Source organism: Lynx canadensis, chromosome E2 (genome assembly GCF_007474595.2).
Source record: "Lynx canadensis isolate LIC74 chromosome E2, mLynCan4.pri.v2, whole genome shotgun sequence".
Lineage (NCBI taxonomy): Eukaryota > Metazoa > Chordata > Mammalia > Carnivora > Felidae > Lynx > Lynx canadensis.
Window position 1 is genome coordinate 60,848,994 of NC_044317.1, and position 21,693 is coordinate 60,870,686.

A 21,693-nucleotide genomic window follows, 5' to 3' on the forward strand; every position below is an offset into this window, starting at 1 on the left:
AATTTGGAGGGGAAGAAAATAGTAAGTCTTAATAAACCAAAAATTTAACCATGGAAAAGAAAATCAGGTGTATGGAACATCCTAATGGCACTGGTCATTTCGTATTTCATGATCATAGATCAGATTCAGTTAAAGATGGTTTGAGGAGAATGAATTCAGCAGTTAAGGTACATAGAAAATGAGCAAATGAGGCACCTGGGTGGCTCAGTTGGTTGGGTGACTGACTTTGACTCAGGTCATGATCTCACAGTTTGTGAGTTCGAGCCCCACGTCGGGCTCTGTGCTGACGGCTCAGAGCCTGGAGCCTGCTTCGGATTCTGTGTCTCCCTATCTCTCTGCCCCTCTCCTGCTCACACTCTGGGTCTTTCTGTCTCTCAATAATAAATAAATGTTTTAAAAAAATTTTTTTAAAAGAAAAGAAAATGAGCAAATGAGTATAAGGAGATTTCCCAGCACATTTGAATAGGAGAGAAAATATTTCTGGAGAAATACACGAATTAAAAAGAGTGCTCTCAGTCTGTTATACAGCAGGTGATTCAGGGAAGCAAATATGCTAAGCACTGTACATGTATGGCCTAGTTAAAATAAGGGAAGGAGGGAAGAAGGGAGAGAGAAGACAAGAAAGAAGAGAGCAGAGAGTAAGTTCTCTGAGGTCTCTTATAACAACATTAATCCCATCATGAGGGCTTCATACTCTCAACCTCATTTAAACTCTATTTCCCAAAGGCCCCACCTTCAAATCCCATCACACTGAGGAACAGGGCTTCAACATATGAATTTAGGGTGAAGGAACATCATCCAGGCGGTGGTAATGACGAATGCAGAGGCAAAGTTCAGGCTTTCTTCCCCTCCATCTGGCTGTGCAGAACACCGAGAATCGCCATTGGCCAGAACTGTCAACTACTGTGGGGGGCTCCTCAACCACCTACTTGCACAGCCCACTTGTGTTCTCTGGATCTGATCCAGCTGAATCTTGGTTATAACCAGGAGGTATACATTATACATGTATAAACGTATACGTTTCCATAATAATGGAATATAGCAAGGCTGTTCTGGGTGCGTGATTTGATGCCTCATATTTAACCATCCTGTTCTTATGTGAGGACAGTGACACAACGGGAATTGTTTCAAAATGATGTAGAAATCTGGACTTCAGGTGGCATGGACATCCTCCAGAGAGGCAGCAGCATGCATGGTGATTCTCTGGCTAGGGACTGCCCGAAAACAAGCACTGGACATCTTCCCACCACCAATGCCTTCAGTTCCAAGGGGTCTGTTAGATCATGTGGCCTGAGTGGCAGGACTGCTTGCACCACAACCAGGACATTCTGGAGTCCCTTCCTACTCTAGGATCCCCTCAATGCTGACCATCTTCCATGTCCCCTGTTTTATCAGCTCTATTTCTAGTTGACAAAAAGTTGCCTTTTAAAGTTAAAGGAAGTTACCAGGTACTGTGCTTCCTTTTTTTTTTTTTTTTTTTTTTTTTTTTTTGCAAGAAGATTCAAGAAACGCTTTGGAGAATGACAAAAATTAAAAGGACTGATTAAGCCAATTGTTGGTGAGGATCTGGATAAGCTAAAATTCTCAAACAATACTGGTGCTGGTGAGACTGTAAAATTGTCTAACCACTTTAAAAACAGTCTGACAGTTCCTTAACAATAGATACACTCACCTATCATCTGTATGAGTGATTATACTCTTAGGTCTTAACTTCAAGGAAATGAAACAAATTTCCACATAAAGACTTAATATAAAATATAAATGTCTGTGGCAACATTATCTCTAACAGCCAAAACACCAGAAACAACCACATGTCAATTAGCAGATGAATATATAAATAGATTGTGTTCTATACATACAATAGAATATTTAGGGAAACACACACATACACACAACTAAGCAAAAAATCCCAAATCTACTTATACACCACATGCACAAGGATGAATCTCAAAACAATTATGCAGTAGGAAACAGACCACACAACAAAAAATAAAGATTCAATTGATATAAAATTCTAGAAAAGGCAAACTAATCTATACTGAAGTAAACAAACAGTTGTCAGGAAAGGAAAACCATGGAAGACAGCAAGAGAGAAATTGTCTAGGGGCAGGAGGTAACATTGGGAAGGAAGGATAAGTTCATCATTTTGTTCGTGAAAATGGTTGCACCAGTGTGTTTGTTCTCATTTCCACAATCAACAAACCTGCAGGGATGATGGAGAAGGTGGTTGTCTCCAAGCCAGGCTGTGCCTGCCTTGTCACACCCAATCCACGGACACTGTGTGACTGCACGTGTGTCTCAAACACCAGCTTTGGCACAACCCTGTCGCACGCCCATCTCACACGTCTCTATGTAGTATGTGTGTTTTCCTACGGCCACACCTGCTGTTGTGTGTCAGCGCCTTCCTTTTCACCACGGGCCTATGGCCTTTTACAAATGCAGGTTCCGTCTCACGCTTGTCAAACTTGTTTTGTGGACAGGGTGGTGTATGTGTATGTGGGTCCAGGCTGTCTCGAGGAGCATCGGCATCCCACACCTGTCCTCAGGCTGGGAGTGGGGCCTCCACAGGTTTGTCAGTACCACATACCTGTCACAGAGAGCTGCTGGGATGTATATTTCTCTAGACTATGCTGCAGTGTAACAGGTGCATATTTGTCATATACTGGGGCATATGGTATCTGAAATGTTTAGGTTTCCAGGCAGAGAGGACGTGTCCTCGCAAACACCGTATGAGCTTCCAGGTATATCACCAACACACTCATCTGGGACTACAGCTCTCTGATCCATCTCATTGATAGCTAGTTTATGAGAAATTTAGGGAAAGGGTAACCAAATTAAACTGCATCAGATATGCAAAAAAGACAAATCCAGAATGTGACAAATGCTAATGGACAAATGATTCAGGAACTTCAAGAATAAATAAGAAGAAAAAAAGGTTAAAAAAAACCATTAGCTATAAGTTAAAAGAGAATTATGAGACAGAACTACTTAAGTCATAGATACATTTGGAACCCGATTGCAACCAACCTGCCTTAAAAAGCAAGCACAGGAGTACCTGGGTAGCTCAGTTGGTTAAGCATCTGACTCTTGATTTCAGTTCTGGTCATGATCTCACAGTTCATGAGATTGAGCCCCACATCAGGCTCTGCACAGCCTGCTTGGGATTCTCTCTCCCTCTCTCTGCCCCTACCCCACTCATGCTCGCTCACTCTCTCTCTCTCTCTCTCAAAATAAATAAACATTAAAAAAAAGGAGCACATATTTTAGATAATAGAAAAAATTGGGCATTGAAAACATTTTATTATACTTTAAATATTTTTTGAACAAGTTGTCGAGGCCTTTAAACTTGAAAACGTGTTCTGCAGATTATGCATTAAGAGAGATGTCAGGGTGACTGGGTGGCTCAGTTGGTTAAGCCTCTGACTCTTGATTTCAGCTCAGGTCACGATCTCTCGATTTGTGAGTTCAAGCCCTGCATCAGGCTCTGCACTAAGCCTGCGCAGAGCCTGCTTGGGATTTTCTCACTGCCTCTCTCTCTGTCCATCCCATGCTTGCATGTACTCTGTCTCAAAATAAATAAAAACATTAAAAAAAATTTTAAAGACAGATAAGATGTCAAGATTAGAAGTAAAACAGCATAGCAATGTGCATCATAATAGAAGAAACAAGCGTGATGATGAAATGATAAATGATGGAAAACTGGGGAAAAGTTTATGGAACTTAATAACACAGTCCTTTCCTTTATGTATATATTTGAAAATATCCATTATAAAAGGTAAAATATGTCCTTGATTCAGTAACTTTATATATTAAGGATGGATTATGAAGGGCAAGAAGGAACTTTTAGTCTCAAAAGTTTAAGAATACCAAAACACAAATCGTATTCTTTAAATATACAACAATTTATGACGAGACAACTATATAGTCAATACTCATTTTTCATGGATTTTGTTATTTATAAATTTGCCTACTTGCTAAAATTTGAAACTATAAAATCAATACTCACACTTTTATATTTCCCCAGACACCTGCAGAGCTACAAAAAATTTGAGTCACCTGATGTGCATGAGATCTACAAAGCCACAGGATGCCTTCTCATTCACACTGAAAACAAGTATTCTTCTCATGATCTACTTATTGACATACTTGCAGTTTTTATGATTTTGTGGTTCCAAATGGCCTCCAAGCCTAGTACCTAAGTGCTGTCTAATATTCCTAAGCACAAGGAATGTGCCTTAAAGAAAATACATGGTAGGTAAATATTGGGTAGGCATGAGTTACAGTGCTGTTGGCTATGAATTCAATGTTATTCAATCAACAATATACAGTAAATGAGTTGCATTTAAATAGAAACACATGTAGGGGGGGCCTGGGTGGCTCAGTCAGTTGAGCGTCTGACTCTTGGTTTTGGCTCAAGTCAAGATCTCACAGTTTTGTGAGTTTGAGCCCTGCACTGGGCTCTGCACTGGCAGTGCAAAGACTGCTTGGGATTCTCTTTCCCTCTCTCTCTGCTCCTCCCCCACTCGCACTGTCTCTAAAATAAAATTTTAAAAAATATGTTCAACAGAAATACATGTAAAACAATGTTATGTATTGACTGACTGATGAAAATGTGACCAGAGGCCCTTAGGAACCTTATTTCCCCAGGAACAACGGCTCTGTATTCACTAATTCAGTGCTCCCAGTAACTTTCTAGAACATAACTATCATGAATAACAAGAACTGACTGTACTTCAATAAAGCTGTTAAAAGAGCAAAGTAATTCTTAAAATTTGTGACTTCCTAATTATTTTACTCTGTTTTTATATGTTCTTGGCATTATTCATGGCTACCTATCAAGTCCAGTGAAAACAGAATATGCTGTGGTACAAAGAAATTTGTATCTTTGTCCCCTCTCAGTCTGCCCTAACAAAATACCAGGCTAGTTGGCTTAAACAGCAGAAATTTATTTTTTCACGCTTTAGAGGTTAGAACTCCAAGACCAAGGTGCCATCAGGATTGATTTGTGATGAGGCCACTCTTCCTGACTTACAACTGTCTTTATTAGATGGTCTGTCTTTTGTTAATGGAGAGAGAGAAAGACAGAGCACACAAAAGTACACAAGGGCCACACCTTCTGGTATCTCCTCTTCTTAAAAGGACGCCAGTCACATTGGATTAGGACCCCATCTTTATGACCTCATTTATCCTTAATTATCTTAGTAAAAAAGTCACATCTGAAATACTTACATTAGGGATTAGGACTTGAACATATGAATTTTGAGGGGACACAATGCAGTCTATAACAGACTTACCTGTGTTATGTAAAGGGCTTTATTCCTTGTGGGTATTCTGGTGTTTTAGGAGATGACAGTTGAAGGTAAATGATTTTCCATGTTCACTACATCCATAGGGTCTTTCTCTAGTGTGAACTCTCTGATGATTAATGAGGTTAGAACTCTGGCTAAAGGATTTCCCACATGTACTGCATTCATAAGGCCTTTCCCCAGTATGAACTCTTTGGTGCTTAATGAGGCTAGAGCTGTTGCTAAAGGATTTCTGACACTCATTACATTCACAAGACCTTTCTCCAGTGTGACTTCTCTGGTGTCTAATGAGGCTAGAGCTGTGGCTAAAGGATTTCCCACATTCACTGCACTCATTCAGGCCTTTCCCTCATATGAACTCTCCAGTGTAGAAGGAGCATAGAGCCATGGCTAAGTGATTTCCCACATTCCCCAGAATCAAAAGGCCTCACTCCAGTGTGAATTCTCCAGTGTGTAATGAGGTAGGATTTGCAGCTAAAGAATTTCCCACATTCACTACACTCAAATGGCCTGTCTCCAGTGTGAACTCTCTGGTGCTTAATGAGGTTGGACAAGTTGGTAAATAATTTTCCACATTCATCACATTTGTGAGGTCTTAAACAAGTGTGAATTCTCTGATGTTGAAAGAATCGGTAACTAGAGATGAAGAATTTCCCACACTCACTGCACTCATAAGATCTTTCTCCAGCATGAACTCTCTGGTGTTTAATAAGGTGAGAACTCTGGCTAAAGCATTTCCCACATTCCGCACCCTCATAAGGCCTTTCTCCAGTGTGAATTCTCTGGTATTTAATGAGACTGGAGCTGTGGCTAAAGGCTTTCCCACCTTCACTGCTCTCATAAGACCTTGTTCCAGTATGAATTCTCTGGTGAGTAATGAGGTCAGATTTGTAGCTAAAGAATTTCCCACATTTACCACAATCATATGGCTTTTTACCAGTGTGAACTTTCTGATCATCATGAAATTGTACTTCTTGCTAAATAATTTTCTGCATTCATCACATTCATGAGTTCTTAGCCTAGTGTGAACTCTCTGGTGTTGAATGAGGCCAGAGCTTTGCCTAAAGGATTTCCCACACTCCCCACACTTATAAAGCTTTTCTCTAGTGTGAACTTTCAAACGGTCATGGAGGCTACAGCTTTTGCTAAAGGATTTCCCACATTCACTGCAGCTATAACATCTTTCCCTCGTGAGGACTTGTTGGTGCTGAATAAACGTGTGTTTGGGGCTAAAAGTTTTCATGCAGTCTCCCTGGTTACAATGACAGTTTACATTGTGGAAGGCCACCACACACTCAGTTACACTGTTTGACTTCTCCCCAGTGTGAGTGACCTGTTGCCAGAGAAAGTTGAGCTGGCCAAGAAGTCCTTCCTAATTTCTTTGCAGGTAAAGGGCTTCACTGACATCGAATTTGCAGTTCTCTAAAAGCAAGGCTCCGCCCATATTGCTTCTGAAGTGCTTCTCTCCAATGTGCTGCTAATGGTGCTGATGAAGGTTTGCGGTGACATGAAATTATTTTCCAAATGCCCCACATATGTACAATTTCTGCTTATGATGAGTGTCCTGGTGCTCGATCAAATGCAAAATGTCTCTCAAGATGGGTCCACAAATCTTCTGGGGAGACATACCTGCTTTGGAAGTCCCGTCCTGTGACAATACTCTCGCAGAAATGCACTGCTCAAAACATATGGCCTTATCCTCCACTCCACACCGACAACCTGAAGGAAAGAAACATTGATGAAGTGCATGTTGACTCTGGTGAGAAGAGGAAACCTGTAGAAAAGTTATCTGACCAACCCAGGAACGAATCAGTGGGACTATTCTGAGGACCAGAGATCTGGGTACAGATTGTGGATGGGCAGCTTATCAGAACTGGGCCTCTAAAGATCATGGGATGGGGGAGGCCACACAAGGTAAAAGACACAACCATGGGGTGCAATACAGGAAGGAGCAGCATGGTCTACTACTTGTCCCTCTACAAACAACATTCAGCATATCTTGTCTTCTGCTGCCGTGGGTGGTGTTAGGTAGAAGAATGTGTTCAGGCAGGAAAATGTGACTGCAACAGAGCAGCTGGTATGTGATGACTGTCTATGTGCACACATCATGACCCAACATGTAGACGCCAGCGTTAGAGCGCTCCAGGCAGAGCAATAACAGGTGAGATGGAGTCCACCAATGTGGGGGAATAACCCTGCTCTGGAAGTAAGAGTAGAAGCAATAAACAGCAGACATGACAGTTGGCAGTGTCAAGAATGGGAAAGGCACTAATAAGGTTTAGTCACCACTGTCATTACACCACAATATCAAACAATAAGTTTCTGATATGATTTGAACCCAGCCCTGACACTGTGCCTCCCCCAGGGCCAGGTTTCCAATGAGCTCATCTTGCTGGGGCTGGATTCATGCTATGGACTCAATGTTTGTGTGTCTGCAAAATTCTCACGGTGAAATCTTAACCCTCAAGGTGATGGTATTAGGAGGTGTGTGTGGCCTGTGGCAGGTGATTAGATCATGAGGGTGAAGTCCTCATGAACGGGATTAGTGCCTTTGTAGAAGTGACTCTAGAGAGCCCTCTCATGCTCTTTCTGCCATGTGAGGACATGGGTACAAGATGGCCATTTATGAACCAGGAAGAGGCCCTTACCACTGAATCTGCCAGTACCTCCACTGAGGGCTGCCCAGACATCAGACTTGTGAAATACATATTTCTGTTCTAAACACCCAGCCTATGTTAGTTTGTTATAGCAGTTGAAGTGGGCCAAAACAGAAATTGGTACGAGAAGTGGGGGCCTGCTGCAACAAATACCTAAGAAAGTGGAAGCAGCTTTGACACTGGGAGGTGGTGGGTAGGCTGGAACAGCTTTGTGGTGTGTACCAGCAAAGGCCAATACTGTCACGAAGGGAGTGCTAACAGCAATTCTCATGAGACTTTAGGAAGAGGAGAGTTGTACAGAAAGCTTCCATCATCTTAGATGATGCTTAAGTAATCATGAACAGAATGTTGGTAGAAATATGGATGGACTTCACCAGAAAGGTGGAGGAAATAAGGAACATGTTATTGGACAATGGATATAAAAGGATGAATTTTGTTCATGTTCTAGTATTTTGTAGAAGTAAAATGTAAAAGCAATTAAACTGGATATTTAGCTGGGAAAATTTCTAAGCAAAGTATTGAAGGAGTGGCTTAGTTCTTCTTGAATGCTTATAGTAAAATGTAATTAGAACTGATTTGAAGATGGGACGGTTAAGCAAAAAGGAACCAGAACTTGGGGAGCCTGGGTGGCTCAGTTGGTAAAGCGTCTGACTTCGGTTCAGGTCACGATCTCACGGTTCATGAGTTCCAGCCACACGTTGGGCTCTGTGATGGCAGCTCAAAGCCTGGAGCCTGCTTCAGATTCTGTGTCTCCCTCTCTCTGCCCCTTACCGACTCATACTCTGTCTCTCTCTCTCTCAAAAGTAAATAAACATTAAAAAAAATTTTTTTTTAAGGAACCAGAACTTAAAGATGTGGAAAATTCTCAGCCTATCCACGCTGAAAAAAATGAAAAAGCAGTTTTCTTAAGAAAACACTAAGGACGTGGGCAAGTGACTGATAAGGGTATCAGAATGCATATGAACCAGACGTTATCAGCCACCTCCATAGAAGCCAGGTGCTATTCTTCAAGACAAGGGAAGAATGACACCCTCCTGCCCGGCACCTCAGGGTCATCAGACCCTCAGGGCTGCCATTCCCACCAACAGACCAGAGCATGGGCCAGTGGGGTACAGTGATTTCATTGGGGGTGGGGGGGAGAGGGTCCACTTCCCTGGTTCAGGCGGGCCAGATGTGCCTACCGGGGCCTCAGGAAGGGGCTCTGGCAGAGAGCTGTAGTGTGCTCGCCAGAGAGAGGGGGCCAATATTCAGAATAGTAGGGCCAGGACCCAAAGGGATAGAGTCACCAGCTTATAGTTCCAGTTTGAGAAGAGCTACAGTCATGAAATCCAAATCCAGGAGAGCACCAGAGGCAGGACTGCTGCCTATGAGAGCCTTGGAGGTGGGACTGCTGCTCCGTGGACCCGGATGGCACACCACGGAACCATAAAGTATTCTTCAGGCTTAAGGTTTAATGAAATCTGCCTGTGTGTTTTGAACTTATTTGCTATCTATCACTTCTCTTTCTCATTTCTTCCTTTTGCAACAGGAATATCTACTCTACCTCTGTTCCACCACCATAGTTCATAAGCACGTAACTTGTTTGGTTATATATGTTCACAGCTGGAAAGAAATTTGTTGCAGGACAAATCATACCTCAAGTTTCACCCACACCTGATACAGATGATATTTAGATAAGACTTTAGAATTCAAAGTTGATGCTAGAACTAGTTAAGATTTGGGGGCTGCTGGAATGGGATGAATGCATTTTGCATGTGAGAAAGACATGAATTTTAGGAGCCAGGGGTGGAATGCTATGGACTGAAAGTCTGTGTCCCCCCAAAATGCATGCTGAAATTCTAACCCTCAATGTGATGCTATTAGGAGGTGGGGACTCCGTGAGGGGATGAAGGTAGAGCCCTCATGAATGAAATTAGTGCCCTTATAAATGAGACCCCAGAGAGCTCCCTAATGCCTTTTACTATGTTAGGACACAAAGAGAAGGCAGCAGCTATTAACCAGGAACAAGGTCCTCAGCAGAACTAGACCATGCTGGTGATGGACTTCCCAGCCTCCAGAAGTGTGAGGAATAAATGTATGTTTAACGACCCAGCCATGTTGGTTTTTTACAGCAGCATGAAGACAATTCATTTCCATCCTGTGAACCACAGGAGCTCTCCACCTCACCCCCAAAATAAGCAACTACACAGGACCTGGGTGATACAAGGATTCAGGGAAAGACAGAAGGGCACCAAAGATGGGCCCAGAACAACTCAGCACGTGATATACCGCAGGAAAGAAAACTAACAAAGAGAGCTTCAGAGGAGGGTCTTGAAAGAATAGGTTCTGATCCATAAGTAGTGACTGTCAGTAATAACAACACCTGGCACAGGCAAGCATGAAGAAATGTCGGCTAGAGGAAGGAAGGACACCTAGGCACACATGTGCCTTGGATCTGCACAAAATCACCTGGCCTGTGAGAAAGTAAGCAACGTAGGATTCATTAGGATGACTGCATCCTGACCCTCCTGAGCCTGCATCCTTCCCTGGGAGTCTGCAGGGAAGCAGGTGCTAGGGCTGCTAAAGGACAGAAGAGGGCAGTGCACATACCTTTGCCCAACCAACCACAGCACCTACCCAGGAAACTGAGGAAGGAAGCAATGCCCATGATCCTGGTGCGAGAATACAGCTGTCCCTTGGGAAAGAGGAAGGGCAAAAAGTATCTTAGGGCACAGGGGTAGGTTTAAGAGCCTTACCCAGGGAGGTCATAAGTGCCAAGTTCTCCAGCATCACATTGTGGTACAGGCACATCTGAGCCTCGTCAAGGAGACCCCATTCCTGCCAGGAAAAGTACACAGTCAAGTCCTTGAAGATCACAGTGCCCTGCTGCGATGGTGACAAATGAACCACAGACAGTCCACTTCTAAGGAGACACAATCCCTTCCCCTACACATCTACAGCATGCCCACCCTCCTCCCAAGCTCCCCAACTCAGAGGAGAAACTATGCCCTGGCACCACTGGTATCACTGTGTCTTCATGGGCCCACTAATCATGGAGTCCAGACATTAGCAACAAGAGGCAGGTGGACAAATGTGTATCTAAGTTGTAGGCCTGGCATACAGGGATCCCGCTGCTCGTATTATCCTGTTCTGGCCAAGGTCTCAACACCAGGTCCTGGGACCATCAGGTATACTCTCTCTCCAAGGACACATCATTCTTTATAGGGCACATCCCCTACATCTCTGGAACCCACAGCCACATGCCCACGGCCACCAACACCTCATTGGCCCACTCCATGTGGCCAGACATGTCCCTGAACTCTCCACACATTATTTGTGTTTTATTCAGCATCTCTTCATCCCACTGGTGAGGGTGGATTTCCCACCCTACGGTTATGGAGATGGCCAAACGTGAAATCTGACACTGGCCAGATGAGAGCAACAGCAATTTATTAAGCACACATACTCACAGCATAGGAGTGAGACAATGCTACACCACACAGGGCCACACGGAGGTGGTACTCCAGAAAAGAATGAAGAACAGAATGAGTCACCAGGGGCTCTGAGATGTAAGCTTTGTAGTATCAAGAAGTAGTGTACCTTAGTTCCCATGGGAAGAGGTGACTGGCTTGTCACATAAGTCCATGGATTGGTAGGAAACTGAGACCTGCTGCAGAGAGATACGCTGGAACTGCTCTAGTCTTCTTGATAAAAAAGGGGTGTTTGGTTTGGAGAGCTGACCCACAGGAGGAGAGTGGGGATGGGAACTTGCACTCAGGCCATCCTAGCCATCCCATTTGCACCGTATTTTAAGGGTATCCATAATAGGTCTTGATTTTAGGCCTATGCTAAACTTGGCAGATGGCATCCAGACTATGCTTGACCTATCCAAACAGGATCCAGTATCATCTCAGACATCCTATGGCTTCCTTGGTGGTCATGGCACCAAAGTCTACAAAGATCTCCCTTCCTGGTTCCATCCCTTGCCTCAGACTCAACCACACAGAACCACGGATGGCTCTCAGATACCCGTGGCCCTCTTCCACTGCTGGGCTGCCCCTGTTGTCCTCTCAATAGTCACTGCCTACTCCTCATTCAAAGCTCAGCCCATTGGTGGCCCACTCCAGTTCTAGTGACTCTTACCGATGACCACATGTGCTCCTGACCCTCTTGTTCAAGATGAATGAAATACCATAAGCCCCATAAAAGTTCCTACAAAATCCTGGTGTGTAGAGAGTGGTGAATAGGCACCTGCTCTGACCTGAGACCTTGCCTCATTCTCGGCCTCTCTACCCAGCTCACGTCCACACTTCTCTTGGAAGCCTTGGCCACCTGCCAGACAACACTGTCGCTGGGGCCGGCCCCTCCCCACTTTCCCATCCCTCTACCCCCACTGATAACCACTTGCCTCCCTCATCTGTGTTTGCAAAGCTTGGTAACACCAGCCAGGTAGGTATCCAGGCCGGAGACCCAGGCCTCTGCCTCCACCCATCCCTTCAGCTCCCTTTAGAGCTTTACATCATAACTTGAAGATCACCCCTCCTAAATGTGACCAACATTCGTTCACTGGGTTCCACAGAGCAGCCACCACATTTTGGATGCTTTCATCCTGAATCACTCCCCTATTTCAGACCTACGTATTCAGCTGCCCACTTAAAGGCCTCCCCTTAGTGGTCTCCAAAACATTTCAGACACTTAACAGGGTTAAAACACAGTTCCTGACATCCCCAGTGAATACTGCTCCTATAACCAAGTTCCTCATGGCAGATGATGGAACTTCCATCCCTACTTTTTTAAGTTTATTTACTTATTTATTGTGAGAAAGAGTGAGAAAGAGAGAGCACATGTGCATAGGGGAGGGGCAGAGAGAGAGAGAGAGAGAGAGGGAGGGAGAAAGAGAGAGAGAATCCCAAGCAGGCTCCGCACTGTCAGCAAAGAGCCTGACTCCTGGATCAGTCTCATGAGCCATGAGATCATGACCTGAGCTGAAATCAAGAGAAGGATGCTTCACCAGCAGAGCCACCCAGGCACCCCCCTTCCCTACTTCAAGACCAAAACCCATCTCTGAACTCTGTTTCACACCTTCAGCATTCACATCAGAAAATCTAGTCGCCCCTTTAAACACACAGATCCAGGGGCGCCTGGGTGGCGCAGTCGGTTAAGCGTCCGACTTCAGCTCAGGTCACGATCTCGCGGTCCGTGAGTTCGAGCCCCGCGTCAGGCTCTGGGCTGATGGCTCGGAGCCTGGAGCCTGCTTCCCATTCTGTGTCTCCCTCTCTCTCTGCCCCTCCCCCGTTCATGCTCTGTCTCTCTCTGTCCCAAAATAAATAAATAAACGTTGAAAAAATAAAAAATAAAAATAAAAACACAGATCCAGAATCCAACCATATCTCAGCTATGACTGGGCCACTGACATTCACCTGGACTTTGGCAGTAGCCTCCACCCTGATCGTCCTTCCTCCTTCTCAAGCCCAGCTTTTGCCTCCTAATACTGCATCCAGTTGCAGCCTGTGAAGACCCTGGTTAAGATCGCCTCCCTCTTCTGATGCAAACTTCGCACTACCTCCAGAGTAGACACCCAAGTTTTCAGGCAGCCACTGCAGTCCTGACTCCTATCCCCCTGCTCTTTGTTCCCACCTGAAAGAAAGTCTTGTGGTTTCCTGACTATTCTGAGCTCAGTATTACCTCTAAGAATTTGCACATCCTGGTATCAAATCTAGGAATAAACTTCCACATGTGTTTACACTGACTGCTGGAACAGGCACACCTCCATATAACCCCTGGCATGGACTTAAGACCCTATTTTGGGGTCCCTAGACCCAAAGACCGAGTGAAGAGCACTGGAGTCCCAAGACACCACAATCCACAGGACATGTGGTTCAGGGTGAGGGACTGAGACACCCTCCAGTCCCTGCAGTTCCAGAGCCGCTTCTGAAGCCATGGGAAATGTCGAAAAAGACTGGCCTTGGATGAATGAGTCCATGGTGGGGTTCGAGGGACTCAGGTCTCCCTGTACCCCTGCCCGATCCTGAAAAGGAGACAGGTGACTTCGTGCTGGCTGCTCAACCTGAGGCACGGATCTCAATATCGCCGCTCACCATGCGTCCCGCACCCGGTCACGTCGGCGCTCAGACACGGGGCCCCGCCCTCCAGCTCCTCCCCTGCCCGGGCACCGCGACCTGGGCCGCAGGGACGCGAGCAGGTGCCCCGCGCTCGGGCCTCGAGGGTCTGCGTGGGGAGAGGGCGGGGAGCGCCGGGGGCCGCGCGTTCACCTGGGCGAAGGGGATACTCTGTGGGCGGAGGGGACACTCGGCCCCGGCGCCGGGCAGCCCGTTGGCGTCGTCGAGCCACAGACCCCTGGCTGCGCGCCGAGGTCGGCTCCTCCCCTCGCGCCTTCTCGGCCAGTTTTCTTGGTCTCCACCCCAACGCTCCTAACCCTCGACCCGGGTGACAACACTCCAGCGTAGCCAAAGTAATTACTAGAAAGACGCCGGAAGTCTCTCCCCGACGTTTTGTGCCTCCTACCAAACGGCAATTTTCTGGGTCTTAATTGGCTGGGCAACGCTATCTCCGCCCCCACCCCCGCTTCCGTCGCAGAACTTTCTGGACAATGTAGTTCTCACAGAGCCTCAGACTGCGCGTAAGGGCGCTCGCACCTCACCTCCAATCGAAAAGGCCCAGCTCCGCCGCGAGGGGCGCTGGGAAACGGCGACTCCAGGGCGGAGGAGGGTCTTAGCTCCTTCTTAAAGAGGCGGTACTCAGATTTCTGCATAGTCTGGCAGCAACTGATCATTTATTTAGAGACCTGTCATTTTAGAGTCCCTGAAACTCAGCATGCTCTCAGAAGCTAAACATATTCTTCCAGATGTTCCCAAAAGCTACAGATCCAGATGCACATATTATTTCAGAGTTAATCACAAAATGTGTCCGATGGTAGAGGAAACTAATAAAAATTACCGTACTGTAATTCAAATGTATGAGCTCTGAAGAATTAGAGCCAGTTTTAGAAACTGAAATATATGTGGGACGCCTGGGTGGCTCAGTTAGTTAAGCACCTGACTTCGGCTCAGGTCATGATCTCACGGTTCGTGGGTTGGAGCTGCACGTCAGGCTCTGTGATGGCAGCTCAGAGCCTGGAGCCTGCTTTGGATCCTGTGTCTCCCTCTGTCTCTGTTCCTCCTCCATTCTCATTCTCTCTCTCTCTCTCAAATAAAGATTTTTTTTTAAGAAAAAAAGAAAAGAAACTGAACTGTATGTTCAATTAGAGACAAGAGGAATGCTCCAGATAGGGGCATGACAAGAAAGATGGAGGAGGATGTTGTGCCAGCCTGAAGCAGGAGTACAAAAATGGATCTGCAGAATGTATGGTGTCCAGTTTGGTGGGCAACACTTTTATCCATTCACATTTCCTCTTCAATGTCCTTATATTCACTTCAAGATCTGACATTGATCTCAAAAAGAGAACAATGAAAGAAATACTTATTTTGATATAGGACAATGTCTGCAGTGTTCACAGTTGGAGCATGCATGCAAAGGGTGCTCTGAATCCCGAAATATAAGAGGATCTTAAATCCATGATCTCATCTCATTTCTGGGAAGTATTATCATTTTCCCTGTGATTATAGTTCTATACTGCATGAGGAATTGATATTATCTCAGAAAAACAGTTGTAAAATGCAAATTATAGAAAGCTATTAATTTTTGTAACAGTGAGATGATGGACATTAATTAACTAGAGTTATTGTAATCATTTCACAATGTATACAAACATGCAATCTTTATGTTGTACACCTGAAACTAATATAATGTTATACATCGTTATACCACAATTAAAACAGATTTTATTTTTCTAAGTTTATTTACTACTGAGAGAGAGAGAGCAGGGGAGGGGCAGACAGAGAGAGAGGGAGAGAATTCCAGACTATCTCTGAACCATTAGCACGGAGCCTGATACAGGGCTCCAAAAACCTATGAACTGTGAGATCATGACCTGGGCCAAAACAGAGAGTCGGATACTTAACCAACTGGGCCACCCAGTGCCCCAATTAAAACAAATTTTAAGGAAGGTTATTAATTATGATTATGTAGTGATTCAAAGATGGTGGCAGAAATGTCTCTGGAGAAATACTTTGGATGGTGAAAAGAGTAAAGATCTCTGAGTAGCTTCAGTAGTGATGTCGTTGGTGGTCCATGGATAATTTGGAGATTTTTGAATTGGAATGTTTCTAGAGCTGATCATCTTGTTTTACCATTAAAAGATTGCACATTCCCTAAGGGCGTCAAGGTGGCTCAGTAGGTTAAGCAGCTGACTTTAGCTAAGGTCCGGATCTCACTGCTTGTGTGTTCCTGTGTTCATGGGTTTGAGCCCTGAATCAGGATCTCTGCCCTCAACACAGAACCCGCCTTGTCTCCCTGGCTCTCTGCCACTCCCCTGCTTGCACTCTCTCTCTTCCTCTCTAAAAAATAAAAATAAAACATAAAAAAAAAAAGTTTCCACATTCCCAAGTATTAGAGTACCATTCAATTGAGACAATTTCACTATGAAAACATTGAGCCTGTGAAGAATATTACTACATCTAATTAAAAGACTTTAAAAAGACCAGGAAATCCTAGTTTACCTGGGCATAAGACTCTCTGAGAAGAAATAGCTCTTTCATGTAAAAATAGCATTGCCATTGAGTTTGTTGAAAGTAGGGAAGTTTTGTAGAAATGATTGCTTTTTATAGCATCCATGTAAACATATTGTTTTAAAATGCTATTTAGACAATCCAGTTACATGTTTTATGTTTAAATATATTTGACTATTTTACATTTCTAACTTTCAAAATTAAGAAATCAAAAGTAATTTTCAAATTGATAACCTTAAAAATAACAACTGTCAGTTATTTTTCCAGCAAAAGCATTATTGGGGAATAAAAGAGAATTGCAATCCAGGACAAAGAAGCTGCAGCAAAGCCACGGGCAATTATGGAGAACAAAGGATAAACACATTTTTTAAAAATAAGAAAAGAGGGGGCGCCTGGGTGGCGCAGTCGGTTAAGCGTCCGACTTCAGCCAGGTCACGATCTCGCGGTCCGTGAGTTCGAGCCCCGCGTCAGGCCCTGGGCTGATGGCTCAGAGCCTGGAGCCTGTTTCCGATTCTGTGTCTCCCTCTCTCTCTGCCCCTCCCCTGTTCATGCTCTGTCTCTCTCTGTCCCAAAATAAATAATAAAAAACGTTGAAAAAAAAAAAATTAAAAAAAAAAAAAATAAGAAAAGAGGTAAATTGGGAAGGCAGTTATAAACTAAAAGTCCAGGAGCACTTGGGTGTCTCAGTAGGATAACCGTCCGACTTCAGGGCAGGTCATGATCTCACGGTTCACGGGTTCGAGGCCCACTTTGGGCTCTGTGCTGACAGCTCAGAGCCTGGAGCCTGCTTTGGATTCTGTACTTCCCTCTCTGTGTCCCTTCCCTGATTGAACTCTGTCTCACTCTCTCTCTCAAAAATAAATAAAGATTTTTTAAAAATTTAAAGGGGCTCCTGGGTGGCTCAGTCGGTTAAGCGTCCAACTTCGGCTCAGGTCACAATCTCACAGTTCATGAGTTTGAGCCCCACGTCAGGCCCTATGCTGACAGCTCAGAGCTTGGAGCCTGCTTCAGATTCTGTGTCTACCTCTCTCTCTGCCCCTTCCCTGCTTGCTCTCTGTCCCTCTCTTGAAAATAAATAAACATTAAAATTTTTTAAAATAAATAAATTTTTAAATTTTTTAAATTTTTTTTTAATTTTTTTTCCAACGTTTATTTATTTTTGGGACAGAGAGAGACAGAGCATGAACGGGGGAGGGGCAGAGAGAGAGGGAGACACAGAATCGGAAGCAGGCTCCAGGCTCTGAGCCATCAGCCCAGAGCCTGATGCGGGGCTCGAACTCACGGACCGCGAGATCGTGACCTGGCTGAAGTCGGACGCTTAACCGACTGCGCCACCCAGGCACCCCAAAATTTTTAAAATTTTAAAAATAAAAGAGCAGCTACATAATTAATAAATTCAGTTAATAAGTAAGTCCCACAAATTAGTGAGACAAAAATCATCTCAAAAGAATGCAAAACTTCTGTATAGATGACAAGAATTCCATAAGGCCCACTATGCCAATAAGAAAAACAATTTTGAGGGGTGCCTGGGTGGCTCAGTAGGTTAAGCATCCGACTTCAGCTCAGGTCATGATCCCACAGTTCATGGGTTCAAGCCCTGCATCGGGCTCTGTGCTGACAGCTCAGACCTGGAGCCTGCTTTAGATTCTGTGTCTCCCTCTCTCTCTGCTCCTCCCCTGCTCATGCTCTGTCTCTCTCTCTCAAAAATAAAAAATTAAAAAATTAAAAAAAAAAAGAAAACCAATTTTGCAAGTTTAACCTTAAATCAGAGTGACATCAGTAAATGACAGATTATGGAACTACAGGCCCTTGCTACGTTTAAAAACACTTGAATAAACAAAAACATGCTGACCAAAATACTTTATGAGTACTTACAAATCGGTTGAAGGTCTGTAGAAACCCAGGAAGGATGGAAAACAGTGGGGCTTGATTGCAATGTTCTAACTTGTCTGAAGGCTCAGGATAGGACCAGTTTCTGCATCTCCTGCCTCTGCACTGATGGGAATGGTGGCAATAGTTTGGAAACTAGGTAGGAGGCCAGTAAGGATATTGGCAGATTCCAAACTCAGGATAGCTGCAGGAAGACAGCAGTCCAGCAGGTGCCGGGGATAGATTAGGCAGAGGAATACAACAGAACATTTATGCCCTGAGAAGAAGCGGGTGTGAGACCTTTAGGAAAATTAAGACATGTGTACTGCAGAATTGGGGAAAACACACACACACGCGTGCACACACACACACACACACACACACACACACCAGGGGAGATGTATATGCCCGGAAAAGATCCAAGAAGGCCTCAAGCCTTCATACTGTGTTGATTAGCACAAGTTTTTCCCTGCATTGAGCCAGTCCCTAACGACTTAGGGATATGTCTCTCCAGTTTGCTAAGTCAGAGTCTTCTGTAATGTAGCAATAAAAGAGCAACTATCTTATCACCTCCGCCTAGTCATGGGAATGCTACATGTCACATTTTCATATTCGCAGAGACACACTCAAGGGAGGCAATGATACAGCTGTGAACACCAAGGGCGAGAATCTTGGGGGGGCCATCATAGAACTCACCATAGCACAGCGGTTTCTGCTAAGAGACATTTGCCCATGAAGACTCATGTTCTTCCCTTGTTTACTCGATATAATGAAAAGCAGTCCAGCCTCTCACGCTGGCATCTATATTCGGGATGGGGTGCACTGCTCACAGAACCAACACTGGAATATGTACCAGGTTGGCTGACAGTGCCCAGAGGGCCTGGCCACAACCCTCAATGGATTCCAGAGGCACAGAGGTATACTGGACCCTGGCCTCCCCACCTTCTGGGACCTGCCTCCTCCAGGACCACCTCGCTACCAGGAGAGTTTGTCTTTCCCAGGAGAGATAGGACGGCCACTACGGGGCAAGGAAAGAGGTCTGAGGAGACACCAGTCCTATTGAGACCCTTAATTTCAGACTTCTGACTTCCAGCACTGAGAGAGAATAAACACCTGTTGCTTAATAATGCAAAAAAAATTGCAGGGCAGACTTCAAGCTGTATTACAAACCTGTAATCATCAAGACAGTATTGTACTGGCACAAAAACAGACACTCAGATCAATGGAACAGAATAGAGAACCCAGAAATGGACACACAAACATATGGCCAACTAATCTTTGACAAAACAGGAAAGAGTATCTAATGGAATAAATACAGTCTCTTCAGCAAGTGGTGCTGGGAAAACTGGACAGCGACATGCAGAAAAATGAACCTGGACTGCTTTCTTACACCATATACAACAATAAACCCAAAATGGATAAAAACCTAAATGTAAGACAGGAAGCCATCAAAATCCTTCAGGAGAAATCAGGAAAAAACCTCTTTGACATTGGCCGCAGCAACTTTTTAGTCAACACATCTCCAGAGGCAAGGGAAACAAAAGCAAAAATTAACTATTGGGACCTCATCAAAATAAAAAGCTCCTGCACAGCGAAGGAAACAATCAACAAAACTAAAAGGCAACCAACAGAATGGAAGAAGATATTTGCAAATGACATATCAGATAAAGGGTTAGTATCCAAAACCTATAAAGAACTTATCAAACTCAACACCCTAAAAACAAATAATCCAGTGAAGAAATGGGCAAAACATATGAATAGACACTTTTCCAAAGAAGACATCCAGACAGCAAACTGACATATGAAAAATGTTCAACATCACTCATCATCAGGGAAATACAAATCAAAACCACAATGAGATACCACCTCACAACCGTCAGAATGACTAACATTAACAACTCAGGCACAACAGATGTTGGTGAGGATGCAGAGAAAGGGGATCTCTTTTGTACTGCTGGTGGGAATGCAAACAGGTGCAGCTATTCTGGAAAACAGTGTGGGGGTTCCTTAAAAAATTAAAAATAGAACTACCCTATGACCCAGCAGTTGCACTACTAGATATTTATCCAAGGGATATAGGTGTGCTGTTTCGAAGGGGCATATGCACCCCAATGTTTATAGCAGCACTATAAACAATAGCCAAAGTATGGAAAGAGCCCAAATGTCCACTGATGGATGAATGGATAAAGAAGATGTGGTGTGTGTGTCTATATATATATAGAAGTATTACTCGGCAATCAAAAAGAATGAAATCTTGCCATTTGCAACTACATGGATGGAAGTGGAGGGTATTATGCTAAGCAAAACTAGTCAGAGAAAGACAAATATCATATGACTTCACTCATATGATGACTTTAAGATACAAAACAGATGAATATAAGGGAAGGGAAGCAAAAAATAATATAAAAACAGGGAGGGGGACAAAACATAAGAGACTCTTAAATATGGAGAACAAACAGAGGGTTACTGGAGAGGTTGTGGGACGGGGGATGGGCTAAGGGGCATTAAGGAATCTACTCCTGAAATCACTGTTGCACTATATGCTAACTAACTTGGATATAAATTTAAAAATAAATTAAATAATAAAGAAAATTTTAAAATTATAGGGCATAACCAAATGGCACTGGCAGAGAGTTTCTTAGAGTTGGTACCTACTCCTTCAGATACATTGTACACTACAGGTAATCCAGAAGTCATAATATTTATTGAGAAATATTTAAACTTGCTTGGCCACATTGTCTATCGTATGAATAAGCTGCCAGCACATGGTGGCCACTCAACAAATATTTTCCAAAGAGCAAAATGTATTTTTAATGTTTGTTTATTTTTGAAAAAGACAGAGAGACAGAGAGACAGAGCCCGACCAGGGGTGGGGGAGGGAGAGAAGGAGACACAGATGTTTACGTTGGATGCTTAACCAACTGAGCCACCCAGGTGCCCCACAACTAGCTAATTTTTAAACATTTTCATATTTTCATTGCCCCAAATGGAAACCCCACAACCATCAGCAGTCATTTCCTTTTCTCCCCTCAGCCAGTTCCTGTACACTTATCCACTTTCTGCCTCTGTAGATCTGCCTCTGTGATTATTCTGGGCATTTTGTATAAACAAAATCATACAATGTGTGACCTTTGTGTCTAATTTATTTCATTTAGCATGTTTTCAAGGTTTTTCTATGTTGCAGATATATCAATATTTCTTTTTCTTATTTAAAAAATTTTTAACATTTATTTGTTTTTGAGAGACAGGAGAGAG

The 21,693-nt window shown here is 44.0% G+C and overlaps 1 protein-coding gene across 1 annotated transcript; it reads right to left on the minus strand.

Annotated features, from left to right (window-relative positions):
* Positions 1-5,313: 5,313 nt before the first annotated feature.
* Positions 5,314-14,714, minus strand: LOC115502226 (zinc finger protein 154-like). Its single transcript, XM_032591306.1, is given in 10 exon segments — positions 5,314-5,642; positions 5,728-6,110; positions 6,278-6,662; positions 6,665-6,705; positions 6,707-6,783; positions 6,940-7,025; positions 10,699-10,865; positions 11,182-11,329; positions 14,041-14,398; positions 14,604-14,714. Coding segments are annotated over 10 exon segments (2,085 nt in total).
* Positions 14,715-21,693: the final 6,979 nt, after the last annotated feature.